Source organism: Atractosteus spatula, chromosome 5 (assembly GCF_055471065.1).
Source record: "Atractosteus spatula isolate fAtrSpa1 chromosome 5, fAtrSpa1.hap1, whole genome shotgun sequence".
Classification (NCBI taxonomy): Eukaryota; Metazoa; Chordata; class Actinopteri; order Semionotiformes; family Lepisosteidae; genus Atractosteus; species Atractosteus spatula.
In genome coordinates, this window is record NC_142710.1 from 49,477,449 (window position 1) to 49,493,615 (window position 16,167).

At 37.0% G+C, this 16,167-nt stretch overlaps 2 protein-coding genes across 7 annotated transcripts in view; one reads left to right on the forward strand and one right to left on the reverse strand.

Moving 5' to 3' along the window:
* mitfa (melanocyte inducing transcription factor a) overlaps window positions 1-7,608 on the forward strand; it is a 72,663-nt gene extending 65,055 nt beyond the window's left edge. For all 5 annotated transcript variants that reach the window (XM_088915363.1, XM_088915364.1, XM_088915365.1 and 2 more), the window contains 5 exons: window positions 357-449; window positions 1,919-1,975; window positions 2,521-2,596; window positions 3,231-3,378; window positions 3,667-7,608. In XM_088915363.1, the coding sequence (XP_088771489.1) occupies window positions 357-449; window positions 1,919-1,975; window positions 2,521-2,596; window positions 3,231-3,378; window positions 3,667-4,071 (779 nt within the window). In that variant the 3' untranslated portion in view covers window positions 4,072-7,608. The remainder of the gene's footprint in view (window positions 1-356; window positions 450-1,918; window positions 1,976-2,520; window positions 2,597-3,230; window positions 3,379-3,666) is intronic.
* Window positions 7,207-15,389, reverse strand: eevs (2-epi-5-epi-valiolone synthase). 2 transcript variants are annotated; one of them, XM_088915368.1, is made up of 6 exons: window positions 15,202-15,384; window positions 12,618-13,251; window positions 10,717-10,950; window positions 10,031-10,283; window positions 9,495-9,589; window positions 7,207-7,860 (listed from the first exon to the last, which is right to left on the reverse strand). In XM_088915368.1, the coding sequence occupies exons 1-6, from the start codon at window positions 15,336-15,338 to the stop codon at window positions 7,798-7,800; spliced, it is 1,416 nt and encodes a 471-aa protein (XP_088771494.1). In that variant the 5' UTR covers window positions 15,339-15,384; the 3' UTR covers window positions 7,207-7,797. The 2 variants fall into 2 exon arrangements, with proteins under 2 accessions (XP_088771494.1, XP_088771495.1); XM_088915369.1 differs by having other exon boundaries at window positions 7,207-9,589; window positions 15,202-15,389.
* Window positions 15,390-16,167: the final 778 nt, after the last annotated feature.

Below are 16,167 nucleotides of genomic sequence, written 5' to 3' on the forward strand. Positions count from 1 at the left end.
GAAACAATCTTAACACCAGGTTAAAGTAAACAAAAGTTATAACTTAGTTTGAAGGGATTAAGACATTCCTAACCCCCAAGTCAGTTCATTTATAAGTTGGTTAAAATTAAAATCCATCGCTACTGTATATCAAAATCTACCCAAGATTCACAGCCCACCTAGGAAAGAATGTGTAGAATAACTGTTTTCTGCTATGACTAAAAGAAAATGAAAATTGGTGCTGATTTTAATATAGGTGACAATTGTAAAGACCAAAACAAAAGAAAGATGTCTGTAGATTTGCTGTATATAACTGTAGAAATACCCATATTGTGTGCAATTGAAAACACGCTACAAAAAATATATGTACTAATTAGTTACCCCAGCTCCTGCCATGATGCATATTCTGGACAAGTCTGGATCGTGTGCCAAGTTTGAAAACTATCAAAGGCCTGAAGGGTTTCCAGTAGGTATGTGTTATCATTTATGTTCTGAGTGTTCTAAATTTAATCATTTTATGTAAACCTAACAAAGTTTTTTTTGTAGATAAAAGCTTGGGTATTAACTGACATTTTATAGATTGGAAATTATTGTATGTCCTCAGTTCCACATTGGCTAAACATCCCAATTTGTGAATGTGAAATTTAGAAAAACATTTTTTCAGTATTTATTGATAATTTACTTAATAAAATCTTCATGGCAGTTTAAGCTTTTATTTATTGAAAAAAAATTCTGTACAGTAATTTATTCCAAATATAACTAAAGTTTCAATTATTGTGTACTTAACTGACATTTTGTGTTTACTTGACATGAACTTGTAAGTTCTTTTTAAAATTGACAGTTGATTTAGTATTGATGACATCCTGACTAATGAACAATATATGTTGAACTACGTTTTTATTATTGTTTTTATTTAACCTGTTTCTTATAAAATAGAATGCTTACCATACCAGTATATCAACTTTCAAATTGGCTCATAGTTGGTTAAACATAAAACTGTCCCCTTTCCATCTCTGCATATCTGCAGTAGATTTACCTGAAGGGAAAAAATCAAATTTGACATCAAAATGAAATGTAGACATTTGTATTAAGTATAACTGAACGATTCCTTGCAATGCTGTTTTCAGAAATGCAATTACTTCTGAAATTGAATTTTCTGAATCAGTGCATTACTTTGTAGTTGCATTTATTTTTAAACTTTGGAAACAACGTGTTTTATTTATTTAAAATGAGTAGCTGGATTGCTCACTAGCAGTATGGAAATTAAACTCAATATTGCACACAATATGGAAAACAAATACATCTAAACAAATGTATAACTAGCATAAGTCAAATTTCTCAAACTCTTCTGCCCATTATTGAAGTAACCTTTTCTAGAAGAACTGATTGAAGACATCATCACTGTGGTTCTTTCATGGTGGTTTCACTAAACTGTGACAACATAGGACCTGATTCCTACTGTAGGATTAACCATCTTAACCTCCAGTAATTCAATTTTCCCACTGTTGTAAGGAGACCCCTGAAAATCACCATGGTGATTCTGTAAAATGACACCTCGTCAGGAGAGGCAGAGACAGCCTTGACTGACCTGATATTTCCTGGGTTTGACATCTTACAAAAATCTGTAAATAAAGATTAAAATAAGAGACAGCCAATTGGATTCTAGTGGCTTGGTGATCAAGGACTTCATCATGTTACATCTCAAGGGCTGAAAGTACATTACAAAAAGCAGAGTTTCTGTAACTAGTAAGAATTAAAACACAAGAACACACTATGGTTTTCCTTCCTACTCACACATTGTTAAAAGTGAATTTGGGTGTTGTAGTTCATAGTAATGTACACAAAATATTGACACCGCTAATAACGATTGGATATTAAGGGTTTTAGGGTGTTTGGTGGCATTAGAAAATATAGTTCTAAATGTTCTTTCTTATTTCAGAGGCTGAAGCCAGGGCCCTTGCAAAGGAAAGACAGAAAAAGGACAATCACAATTTAAGTATGTTTTTGCCTTAAAATGTTTTCTTGCTTTTTCCATATAATGTAAAAAGACAAAAAGTGTTTCTGGGGAAACAAGCATATGCTGTGGTTACAAATTCCAGGTACTATATTTTGAAAACATTTAACTTATGTCACATTTATCTTAAGAAAACTGGTACAATAATGCATTTAATGATTCTAATATGAAATTAGTAAATGCCATTACATTTTGACAATTTTTGTTTTGAGAGGTACAGTGGAAAAATGTAATTATTGTATCACAGTCAAGTAACAGCTTGATTGCTTTTCTTAACACTACAGTATTTCAAGAAAGCTTACACTAGCTGAAACAAAGAATGAACCAATAAAAACTGTTTTACTGTTTGTTTTACAAACAGTAAAACAAGCAGTATCATTGAGTATGAAATTCAGTGATACTTTAAATTAAGCAAGGTTTTGTATAAGATTTAAAAAGCTTATGACAACATTATCTAGTAGGTTTTGCAAGAAGATTGCAGTCTGGATTTCTACTAATTTCATGTCTTGAACTCCAATTTTGTTTAGTTGAAAGAAGACGGAGGTTTAACATTAACGATCGAATTAAAGAATTGGGGACTCTGATTCCAAAATCCAATGATCCGTAAGTCTACATAAATTCATATATATATATGTAGATTTTTTTACTCTTTACACTTTATATCAGGTGCTTTTTCATTAAATCTTTAAAACGCAATATAGACTCAGACATGGCTTTTAGGAATATTTGTTTAAAGTGATGTGACGAACAGCCTCTAAATATGTTACAAAACATTCTAGTTGCCGTGCTCAGATTTGCAATGACAACAGCAACGGCTTTTCACAATCAGTTCTGTCATGTCAAGGTAGTATATTCTATCCATTTTCTAACCCCTTCATCCAATACAGGGTCACAGGGGAGCTTATCCCAAAAACAGGCGCAGGGCTGGATACACCCTGGAGGGGACGACAGTCCATCACAGGGCACACACACAGACACCATTTTCCTAGAAGCCAGTTACCTTACCAGTATGTCTTTATAGTATGGGAGGAAACCCAAGCTCTCGGTGAAAACACACAGAAACACGGAAAGTACATACAATCTCCATGCAGATAGTACCCCAGGTCCATAATTGAACACATTGCAGACTTCGGTGAAGGACTATATTGACCAGGGGAGCATTTGTTTCTTGTTGTCATTACTCTGATCGTCATCATCATCATTAGCATCATCACCGCGATTGTTGTTTTTTTCTTAGGGACATGCGTTGGAACAAAGGCACCATTTTGAAAGCTTCTGTGGACTACATTAGGAAACTCCAGAGAGAACAGCAGAGAGCCAAGGAACTGGAGAACAGGCAGAAGAAACTGGAGCATGCTAACAGGCACCTGATGCTTAGAATACAGGTTTGCAAATATCAGTTATTCAAGATGGTTTCTAAATACATTTTGGAGATGTGAAGTACAGTAGTCAGGGCTGCAGGTGTTGTGCTCATCCTATAGCTCTTGCTCTAAAGCAACGGTAGCCCTTGCTCTTCATAGTTGAGAGCAAGTTGTTTTTTTTCTTTTGCAGTTAATTTAGGTTGCAAAGCAAACAAGCATCTCTGACCAAACGTGGTGGCCGAATTTAGAGGGTTGTGTGTTTTCAGAACTTCCAGACAAGCACTGAAACCGCTGTGATTTCTGCTTCTTCAGGAGCTGGAAATGCAAGCCCGTGCTCATGGACTGTCAGTGGTAGCTTCGTCTGCACTGTGCTCGTCAGAACTGGCAGCGAGGGCCATCAAGCAGGAGCCTGTGTTGGGAGACTGCAACCAGGACATGTACCAGCACCACTCCGTCCCTGAGATGTCCCGAACGACAACTCTCGACCTCACAGATGGCACGATCACCTTCAGTGATGGCTTGGCAAACGTCGCCGAGTCCACAGCCTACAGTGTGCCAACGAAAGTCGGTTCCAAACTGGAAGACATCTTGATGGACGACACTCTTTCCCCTGTGGGAGTGACTGACCCACTGCTTTCTTCCGTGTCTCCTGGGGCTTCAAAACACAGCAGCCGAAGAAGCAGCATAAGCATGGAAGAAAATGACCATGGCTGTTAGCAGGACAGCTTTTTTTTTCCCTGCTACACTCTCCATATCTTATGTTAAAACTCTACTAACACCATGCCGGTTTTAGTTTTTTACCTTAATCTAAAGCATCTTTACCTGCTATTGTGAAGCAAAGCCCATCGTCTGCAAAACAAACAAAAACAGGTTCTCACACTCCAGGTTGTCTGTAAACATGATGGTGCAGCTAAGGAAATGTTTCGGTTGTTATGTGCACGCATGTAGATGTTATTTTAAAAAAAGCATTGTTTACACTGTTTTTTTAAAGCATTAAATCTCATTCGTTTTCTGTACAGGGAAACTGGCTAATCATGATCTGTGGAGGGTCAGTTGTAAGCAAAATTTGAAAGTGTGGGTTTAAAAATTTTGAACTCAAGCGGTATATATAGTAACAGTGTGCACATGAAAATAACCCAATAAAACAATGTCATTTTAATGTGTTCTAATGATACGTGTATATATCTATAGACACCATTGGCCAGCAGCTGTCCTATAGACTACAATATACAATGAAAAATGAGAGAGAGAGGAAAGGACAGAGAGACAATGAAGTTAGTGGGCATTCATTAGAGGTCATAGTAAGGTCATTTGCAAGTCAGCTTGTTGTCAGAGCTGGACAGGATTATGGGGAAGTCTAGGGGTGTGAAAATCACAGATGAGGAAACTGTGATTAATAGCGAAAATGTTAACCTCTGTAGATACAAAATTTGTCACTTCTGTTCCCAGATATGAGTGTGCCTGATCCTGGCATTTAAGAAGGAGGCTCTAGCAGGGAACTTATCACTGCATCTCCTGTCTCCACACCCGGTGCTAATTCACCTGTGTCAAGAGATTCTCATTGTAGAAATGACTCCAGTCTGTTCCAGGGACAGATGATCACATTCTCATTCCTGGTATGATCCCTGGCTTTGCTTTGGGACCCCTAATCGCTGAAACATTTGTCAGATCTTTGCTGGCGGATGGTCTCCACCTAGTGCCTATAGAACGTTCTTCTCAGATTCTTCCTGGGTTAGGTTCCCAGCATATTGAGGTGTGGTTTAGTTTCACAACATAGCAGACCATGACCCAGGAGGTGACAAGTGGCTCGGTGGAGATCACTTAGAGGTCCTCTTTGTACCAGCCTTAAAAAAATCCCATTTTGCATGTTGAAATCAGGGCAAACTGCTTCATATTGCTTCTTGAACCTGACAAAGAAGCACTGAGGAGTTGCAATCAGCGATAAGAGAAGTTGTGACCCTCATTTTCCTCTTTCTTATTCTGCTCGTCTTCCTCCTCACTCAGTTGTTTGTCATTCGCGGCCTAGCCATCTCTAAGAGTCTGTTGATTTGTCTCACTGTCATTCTCTTTCTTTCCTACGGGTAGCAACCTCTTCCTCTTTATGGTGAAAGCTCTGCATGCACCCTCTCCTCATACTCCTCCAGAACCGGTACATAGCTCTCTCTTTTCTCCTTCTTTGCCCTCTGCCCTTTGCCCCTTTCTTGCTCCTTTGTCACAGCAGGCTTGTCATCACCTGTGAGAGGATTGTGGGAAGGGGTCATTGTGTGCATCTGATCTGTTTCCTTGCTTCTTGATTAGTGGTCATGATCAGCTGGGTGATTGTCTGTACCTGCACTGCTGTGTGTTCACCAGCAGAGAGTGCTGATAATCCACTTTGTTTTGTGAAGGTCTGAGCCTGTCATTTTTCACAACTTCACATTGTCAGCTGTTTTGAACACTTTAAAATGAACATTTGTTAAAACTGAGCTCTATTGACCATTTCAAAGATAATCTCTATGAGCTTGTTAAAAGCAAATATATCTCGGCTTATATTTTCACTTACTTTTCCTAATATTTAAATTATTTCATGTTTGGTTGCACAATCATTTGATTTGCATACCCTTCCTTCGTTTTAAACAGTTATATTCAGGATATTTTTGAATTTTAAGAATGTTTATATTGAAAATACTGATATGGAATATAGTGAACCTTGTGGATTTTTTGTGCTTTTTTTAATGTAAGATACCTGCATTGTTAATAAACACTGGAAGGATGTCTAAATTCAAGGATGGATATTTTGGTTTGCTAACCAATGTTTTATATATTCTAACAAATGTATTTAGAGTTTATAAGCATACATTGTATTGTATGAATGATTGTAGTTAAATATATAACACAGAAAAGGCTTTATTGTTATTTCTACTGTTAAACATGTACAACTGTAGCAATGTAATTAGAATTATGCCTTTATGACAATAACTGTTGAAGATGTTAGATTTTGATTAGTGCTACATTGCAGCTTGTGAAAAAAGATAACTGTTACTTCAAATAACTGTTACTAAATATTAGTTTTTAACATACAACATTGTTGTATATGTAGTTGCAGTGCATTATCTACTTTGGTGTAGAACTATGCAATTATAATAACTGTATTTAAATATATTGTGCCTATGTGTTTTACAAAGACATTATGGTGTTAAGAACAAGGTTGGCGAATTTATTTTCAAATTGTACTAATGTTTTGAAAGTGGCAGAAGAGAGTTGTGTTCAGAATGAAGTGCCTTAAATTTCAAAAGTAGGTCTTTTTTGGACTTGCACTGACTGAAGAGTGGAGTGTGTTTTCCGAATAGGGATTTTGGGTCATGTATTATATGTATCAGCGGAAAGTTGTTTATAGATGTGCTACAGCTGGAAAGAGCACCAAAACTAATGATTACACTCTCCTTTTTCTCAACACTGCTCTTGGGCAGGATTTTGTAGCTGTGGCCCCAAAAATGGTTTCAAACACCCGAATGGCACAAGAAAGGGACAGCACAGCTTTGAATTATGATATTTAGATGTTTCTTTTAGATTAAAAAAAAAAACGTTTGCAAAGCAAAAATGTTACTTGCCATTTTCTAAATATTTTCAGCAATAACCTTAATGGTCTCTCCCAATATGGATTCCAAATATCCTTTGGAAGCAATAGAAGTGGTTTCTTGGTTAGAGCTACCAGTCTGATTACATGGTTACACTGGTTGAACTTCTTAACATAGCCTTAAAAAAGTGCTTCGAGGAGAATGTTCAAATACCACTTCAAGTCTGTTTTATTCTTCCTTTTGTTTGAATGTGATTCAGAATGGACTGCCAAATATATTGCCATAAGTCAAAATATGCAATGCAATAGATTTTCTTTATTTAAATGTATTACATTTTGTTCTTCAAAATACAAAGCAATAATTTTACTATAGCAATCTGACATCAGAAGTAAAGCACAAAAGACATGCACTTACAGGGATTTTCTTGAATCAAATGATGCACTGGGGAGATGCCTTTTATTTTAAGAGATAGCACATTTAAGATTGTTATTTCTTGACAAAGTGACATTAAAATACTGCCTCTTGCTGAGACGCTTGGTACTGTAATGTAATTAATTCTTAGTCACTGTTGACTGAAGCTGTGACCTGTGTATGATCCTTATTTTTGTCTGATATGGGTCAGTGATAACATGTATTCATTGAAATTGAATGTGGAAACAATTTCATGATAGAGATATTAAAGTACATGGTTTTACACATCTGTGTCTGAGAGGGATTTGTCCTGGGCTCAGTGTGAATTTGTTTTGTAATGAGGAAAGAAAATCACCTGTCACGTTCTGAAGCCAGTTTAATACATCATTCACTATAGGCTTTGGTGTCTCTCACATTGAGGTAAATAAGCATTAAGAGGCTAAATTAAATTACTGCAAACTACTTCATGTGTTTGTTATCCTTTAATTCCCATTACCTTTCTTACTGTGGCATCTCTGAGAACCAGCACAGTGACATTCTGAAGATAAAAAGAATATCAAACCCTTTTATTAATGTGTGTTTTCACTAAAACATTTAATACGATCATGCAATTAAGTGGCTTGAAAGATAGTACACCCATACATGAAACTCTTATAAAAATTATAAAACTAAACAAAACTGTTTTAATTTAAAAAAACACCTTTGTATCACTGGTTGGAAAACATAAAGTGTACAGTATTTCCTACCTTTCTTCTATCTAACATTTTTCCATCACACCCTCAACAAACATATACTGCATACTGTATGTACTTCATATACAGTATATTGAACGCAGTTTAAGTAAATGCCATATTAAAAATCTTCAAATTTCTTCACAAGACAGGAACTTATATTTCAAGTTAAAATGTTGTGCATTGCAATTACACTGCCATAATTGTTTTGTTTTTTAAATCACATCTTAAGAAATTGTTGCTGGTTACCATGCTGTACACTGTACAATCCAAAACCTTTGTACAATATAAATTTAAGTTTGTTATAGGTCTACAATTTGCCGTATGATAATAATGAATAATCTAAATTTAAAATGTGGACGAGCTCTGTTTAAAATCGTGTTGAACAATATACAGTACTGTAGAATAATTTTTCTTTATTACAATTCATTCCTTAATAAAGTCTAGAATTTTTGTCAATACCTATAGGGATTTACAGGAAAATATTTTATAATATTTATTTTTGAATCCTGTCCATTCCTGTAAAAAAGCCAAAGCATTACACCTGGCAGAGTATCAGCTTGCTTCTATTGGAATCGTGTATATAAAGCTCGTTAAATGTTACTACCTGTGCCTCTTATTCATATTCAATACCGCGCAAATGATCCGCACCAAATTTGGAACATTGATACAGATAGACAAGTCGGGAGACTTAGGTAAGTTAACAATAGTATAATTTGTCTAAAATGTCCTCATTTTCGACTTTATCGTTCTAATTTTTTAAGCTAGACAAAATGCATAAAATAATACGTTCTAGCCAATAAAAATACATTTCGCCAAATATATGTGTCTCAATCAATAGCCTTACATCCCCGTGTACAAATTGCCCTAAAATGTTTGACATCTGTCATAATGTATTCTGTAACAGTCGGAGAAGAACTCATAGTGAAATGTCACACTGTTGCTTTGATTTGATGTTGGTTTGTCAATGTCCTTTCATGGGCATCACTGTGTCCTCCAGATAGTTTTTTTTTTAAAAAAAGGTAATGATACACGTACAGACCACAAGATGGCATGTGTAATAAAGAAAAGCACCAAAAATAAAAAAAAATTCTTGTGAAGAGTAGCAGAAGGATGCTGAAGGTTAGACGAGGGATAATATTTTAAAAAACAATGTATATTATTAGTGGTTTGGGGATAAAGGTTTAACTTAATTGTGTAAGTTATGTATAGGGTGAGAATGTATAGGGTGAGAATTAGCCTATACATTCTCTAAAGTCCCTTCAGTTACATAAATGTTAACACTTTTTTAACACTGACAACAAATTGAAAGGTTTTTAATAGCTGCATTCAACTTATAATGTTCACAATTTCTATTTTGCTTCCCTTGTCTGGATGTTCTTTAGTACCTTTATTCTAAAACACAAACAATTTGAAACAATCACTGAAAGTCTCATCATACTTTGTGACCGCTGTCTGTGTATTCAGTGCTGAGATCATCACGCCATTTCTTAAAGGCTCGATCCAAGACGTCATCGCTGGTGTCGTTAAAGATTTCTTTAAAAAAAAAAGTGCCCATTTTTAACATATATGCCACGGTGTTGATATATTCAACATTCTATTTGTATTTGTTCCATTAAAACTGGTTCAACAGGTTTGTAAATTTATAACGATATTGGTTTGTGTGTACCTACAGATGATATAAGGTCCTTTAGCTACTTGCTTGCTCAAATTTTAACACATTATTGGCTTGATTGATACTACTGAAAAGATTCTAAATAATATTCATAGATATTTAATAGGTTTATTCCATGCTGAAAACAGAAGAAAGAAAACACAATGTTTTGACCGTGGAGCCTTCTCCAGGTGTTTTCTTTCTTCTCTTTTCAGCATGGAATATACCTACAGTATTACTTGTCCCTTTGCAGCCTAATAGATCTTAATAGATATCTGTGAGTGTCAAGTAAAAACAAAAAAAACGGCAAAATTGGGTTTTACCTGCTCGTCCCAAGCCTACTGGCAAGGGCATTCTCATCAAACCACCGGAGTGTTTCAGGCGTTCACGCAGTGATTTCTTCACCAGGCTCAAGTTAAAATCTTTGTGCCAGACTGGAAGCTCTAATTTCCTCATGCACTCAATTATTCGGTTTCTCTCTCCCACGGTTAGGAGGCCCCTTTCGTTGGAAACATACACCATGAATGCCATGTCTATGTTAACGGCTTCTCCGTGCAATAACGCCGGAAGGACTTTCTGGGAAGAAATATAAAATAGATATTACTTTCACGGAAATTACTTCCAATAAGACTTACGTTGGCATACCATTAAGGGCAACAGCTGGAGTTAAATGTTTATGAGAGCACATGCTTACTTAACACGACATTACAGGCATGTAAACGGGCATGTTCACCACTCTTAAAATATCCATGAGGCAACACACTAAAAAAAACACCGGCGTTCTTAATTTAGGCAATATCAGTTTACTCTACTTGCATGAAAGTATTTGATGTCCATGGACATACTGTCTAATATATCTAGATGTTATGTGGTGACAAATACCAATGACTGGTACAGACAGAATGCTTACTTACTCTATGAAAAACATTTTCACCTTGCTGCCTTGTACAGTATGATATTTGGAGTTAATATTCAGTTTTCAAGAAATATCCACGACTTGGTGATTTACCATTTCTAATTCTGGACTTATTAGATGACCGAAGTCCACCAAGCGATCCAGATCATCTTCCCACAAGTTTGGGGCCAGCTCTTCCAGCATGGTTTCAATTGCGATCCTTGTAGTCATTGTGGCAGCATTCCTGTGATCTAACAAACCGTTGCTGGACTGAAACTTGGAATCTAGCAGGAACCTGCCGTGGCTGTCCAGCATCTCAAACAGATCTTTGTGTTTCATAATTGCCATCTGGGAAAAGCAAACAGAGAAAGGGGCGCGTGGCACTGCCATTAAATGCAAAACAAAAGTCAAAATGCTTTTCGGTATCTCACTTTTCATCATACAGTTCAGTTCCAATGCAACGAGACACCATAAGAACAGTATTTTCCCTGCCCTGTCCATGATATTTCACAAGTATTGTTTGCATAACACTGCAGAGCCCAGTTATCATCTCTTACACCCAACTGGTGCACATTGTTGTTTTTTCTGTCAACACTATTTTGGCCATGATTTCAATGACTGGCCGCATGCAGACTTCCTGCTTCTCCAGGATGTGTGGAAACCCTATAAATTTAAATAACCTGGAATCCCACCCTTGCTGCCTGACATAGAAATATGATCTGTAGACTAATTAAAGCAGCTCAGGTGTCACGGATGTTGGAAGGGACGAACCGTGGAGAGGCAGGAGAGCGGAAAAAGACCCATATGCGTAGCAGCGGAACGGGGGATTAGCCTGGGCTCAGCAGTTCAGGAGTCGTATAGAAACCAATGCCCTCAGGCAGCGGACATGGGGTGACCTGGATGCTATGTGGGTCTCAGGACATCCAAACGTCAATACTGAGCGAAGGTGAATCAGAGACCCGGAAATATATAGCCCCAGAGAGAGAGACAACGGAAGGACAGCAAAGCACAGGAAACTAATGACAGGACAGAGTAGGAGCACCCTCTGGCTGCAGAGGGTGTGACATCAGGAAGAAAACATCACATTTAACTGGGTATTTGCATAGCTGTTTGCTTAAAGAAATCCAGTCAAGCTTCAGGCTCCTTTCTTGACTTTGAAAGACCAGAGGTTCTAATTTAGGGCGGCGTCTTTTTCCTTTATCTCTGATCCTCAGTTAAGTAAGGCTTGATATACTGTAGGAGGAAACACTTTATTATTGACTAATATAAAAAGTTTCCATGCAAGAAAGTTATCCTTGGTGTTATTATTTATTTTAACCAATTGATATATTATACTTTTAGAGACCAAGGGGATGAGTGACAGCTAGAACAAATAAATATATTTTGTTACATGAACAGAACAGCTTCTTTGGGGTCTCTGCAAACCCAAATTTCTGTTTGCTGTTACAACAGAATCTGAAAGAAAAACATAGCCCTTGTTTAACTCAAGAGTCAAAACTTAAAAACACTCCTCTACTGTGTATTTCCAGAGCTTCAAATAATTATGTGACTATCCAAACATGCTGTATTGTTGAACCCAACCTTCTTTCAAGAAAGGGCTCAATCACTCTCAGGTATTTAGCAACCAAATGAGCTGGAAGAGCTGAGCAAACTCCTCTCATTTGTAACCTTTCTTGTGTTCTTATAATAAAATGACTGAAAACAATGACTTTATTTGTTCAAGTATTTTGTCTTCTGAAATTCAGATTTTATATTTGTAAGGGAAACTATAAAATTCAACCGGAGGCTTTTATATTATAAGGACTAATATCAAGGAGCAGCAAGAACCTGCCACCATGAGTGGACAAACTGCAGAAGGGTTTAAGAAGTATGGTGCAGATCGTTTTACTTTGGGAATGGGAAGCACAGCTACTATACCACACAACGGCAAGTCATTGAACAGCCTCTTGTATTTCTTTATAAGACACTCCCCTTATCACTGATCCCATTGCCTTTTGCTTGAATCCCATAAATACCTTTAACATCTCTGCCAGACCGTTGGAGATATGTCGTCGAGGAACAGTTTGGATAAAGGACCTATCTAAGAAAGCTGCCGCTGGTGGAATGTAGCTGCCCAACTTGTTTTTGCACTTTGCAAAATTGACACCTGTCTTGGCTCCCACACTAGCGTCGATGTAAGATAAAAGAGTAGTTGGGACACGAATGTAAGGTGTGCGTCTCCTATAAAGAGAGGCGGCCAAGCCGACGATGTCTAAGCACACCCCTCCACCTACGGCAATAATAGGCTCAGTGCGCCTGTCAAGTCCAAAGCTATGAATCTCATCCAGGATTCTCATCACCAGCTCCATGGACTTGTTCTCTTCAGTGGTCGGGAGGGGAAGGATTTTATAGATAACATTTCTGGCTTCAAAGTAAGCAATCACTTCAGAGCCGTACAGTTTGTTAACAGTCTCGTCAATGACAATAAAGCGCTTGACCAGCTTGGTGCTTCTCTTGATGTGCTCCAGTTCCTGTGGGTCTCTAATGTGACCAGTGAGCAATGTATCATTATGGGGATCAAGCAGGTTCTGTGACTCAACCACTTTGTAGCTGAAGTAGATAGGGCTGACAACAGTCCAGGAAACTCCATGCCCAGTAGCAGATTCGTAGCTGTAACCAATAGAAAGTTGCAAACATTATGAAAAATCCAATCCATCATTAGAACGTACGGAATGCACCAATAATTGCTCTAGGATAAAACGTGCCGTAACACATTCCCTTCATTGAAGAATGAGGGCTTGGCTACTCTCTGCTTTTGAAGGGCTCTGGCAAGTAACAATGCCCAACAGATTCACTGTGAGAACCAACTGATAATAGTTTTGTAATTGAACTATTGGATCATAAATCTTAAGGGGTAGGATGGTGAGTGTGGGATTACTTTAATTATGAAACCAATTAAAATAATACTTGATAAAGGCATATGTTATATTAATGGCCATTTAAAAATGTCTTAATGCAAAACATTTTTTGCAAGTAAATTACTCCTAACGATTTATCATTTACTTCTGTAGATTTAGGTTCAGAGAAGGATGAGTGAAAGCCAAAACTACTAGATGTTATTTTATTAGCATGGACAAGGAAGCTACTCTGAGATCTCTGTACAATGAAGTCTATTGCTAATAAATGTTTGTTCACTTCCAAAATGTCTGTTTAGTAATATGATAATATTAGTATTATTAGTAATAATAATTGAGATGTTTATCCAGAAATGCAGTTCACAATGAATAGAACCAGACAAAAAAAAACTGAAAATCGCCTTACGTATGGCATTTAATTTAATTCAAAGTAAAATCACTCATCTCCACCTACAGACTTTTTAACAATTGAAGAGAAAATCCAAGCTTACATACCACTCAGGATCAATGTTCGAAATCTTTGCCAAAACAGACAAAAGAAACATTTTTAAAAATATATTAAGGTCAGAGTCAAAAGGGTGCCATTTTAAAGCAACTAAAAGCATGCTTCACTGTCAGCTTATCTTTTAAAATTGCTCTGGGGCTCATAGCTCTATCACCATGTACTAGCCTATCATATGACATTGCAACTGTAAGAGGTATCTGCCTGAGGAGGACTTTTTAAAAATATAATTGCTCACTGACATCTGGTGCTTAATAATAAAAAAATTTAAAAAACTTTTAAGACAAACTGTACATGTGCCTAGTTATATCTTATTTTTTTGTCTGTTGTGTTGTTTGTGTATGGTCAAAAATATTTTGGTGCACCAATTATACCAATTCTAACTGCTTGTACATGAAATGTACTCAGGGAATAAAAATGATTCCGATTCTGTCAGAATTGGCTTCAGTCCAAATGTCAGATTTTATAACTTGCTACAGTACAGTATGTTACTTTTTTTTCTCAGAAAGTCTCCTGAAAGACTATTCGGATTTACTGAACTGAGAACTGCAGATTCCAAAATATTAAATGTCATGTGTTTGATACACATTTTATAGTTTAAAGAAATATTCATAGACGTACATTTAAAAAAAAAACAATCGTGGAGCATTCCCATGGCTCTTCTTGGGTAACTGCGTTTCGGTAGGCTCCACGAATTTGAAAGTTTGATAATTTTACAGGAGAGGAGAACCTGTTTCCTTGTCTCACCAGTCTTTCATATCTCATTGCAACTTTGCTCAAACACACCGGGGTTTTGACTAGGATCATCCGGCCGCATGCCTTGTTCTGGTATGATATAACCTACTGTGTAAATCTATAAACCTATAAAACTCTAAGTATATAAATTACATAACCTATACATATTTGCAAAGTGTGTATTTACACGATTTCAAAAAGATATATTTATTGAAATTTGTATTTATTAAAATATGGCTTTGTAATAATATAGCCGGATTTCACAAGCTTAAGGGCAAAGAAGAGCGAAAGCGCAGATCTAATCTTTATCCCGTTTTGACTCTACATAACTTACCTTGGGTCATTTGAAACTAGTTTCATAAATGTTACAGTATGCATTCCACTGCCACTGTATGCATGTACTGTAAATGCCACTGTATTCATGTAACGATTCAATTTTTATTTAAAAACAATACACTTGATACTTACATTTTAGCTTCTGAAACGTGACTGTGGGCATTCAGACCTCCCGTCTTGCGGACCCAGGTGTTTTTAACCTGTACCAGGTGGAATTCGGTGTCTTTAGACATTTTGCCGTTTGGTGCATCGCCTTTATTTTTGCTCATCTCACCTGCGTTTGCAGCGGCTGCAGCGTCAGACAGCAAACTAAGTGGCATTGCTCTGGCTAATTTTAAATTTGTGACTTCACGGACAGGGTTTGCAGGCAGTGCAGAGTCTACAAACCTGACAAAGTTATATATATCTACCTTAGGGGGTCAGTTCTAGGTGTTAGGGAGGGACTTGCATCACGCCTTTCGAGAGGGTTGTGTAATTTAAATCAGGAATGCAAAATGTACGTTACACAAAATGGTATGATTTTTTTTTTGGAAAACACCCGTGAAGAACTGATCATGTGTCTTATAAAATACAGTGAGCTAATAAATAATTTTAAAGTGAGTATATTTTGGCCTTTTACCGTACAGTATGTTTAAATTAGGACTGTGCATTAGGACGGTTTTCTTTTCATTGGGTTAATAAGTATGTCTAGAGTATCTTATTGAAAATGGACATTTGGATGATGGGCTGTGACACCCAGTGAAAAACTGACCAGCCAGAGTAAAGTCAGGGGTGTTTCTTAAACTTCCGTATTCTGCGAAGGTGCTTTCTCGTTCCTCATTCATTAAAGCAGATCTTTATCATTATTGAGGAACTGCACACCACGAAATACAGAGTTCTTTAGGTACCTTTTCACCCAGGAGCTAAAACCGGGACGATCTGTAAATGAAAAGACATACTGTACACCCGGCGCCCTGTGACAGCCTGAAGATCGTGCGATCTGCTGTAAATTCTGCTGTAATTGTTTTATGTAATAACACCCATCGTTTGCTCATGCAGTCACGTTGCCTAGCACTACAAAAAGCTGGAATTTCGAGTTACTCAACTGCTTGTGTAAGC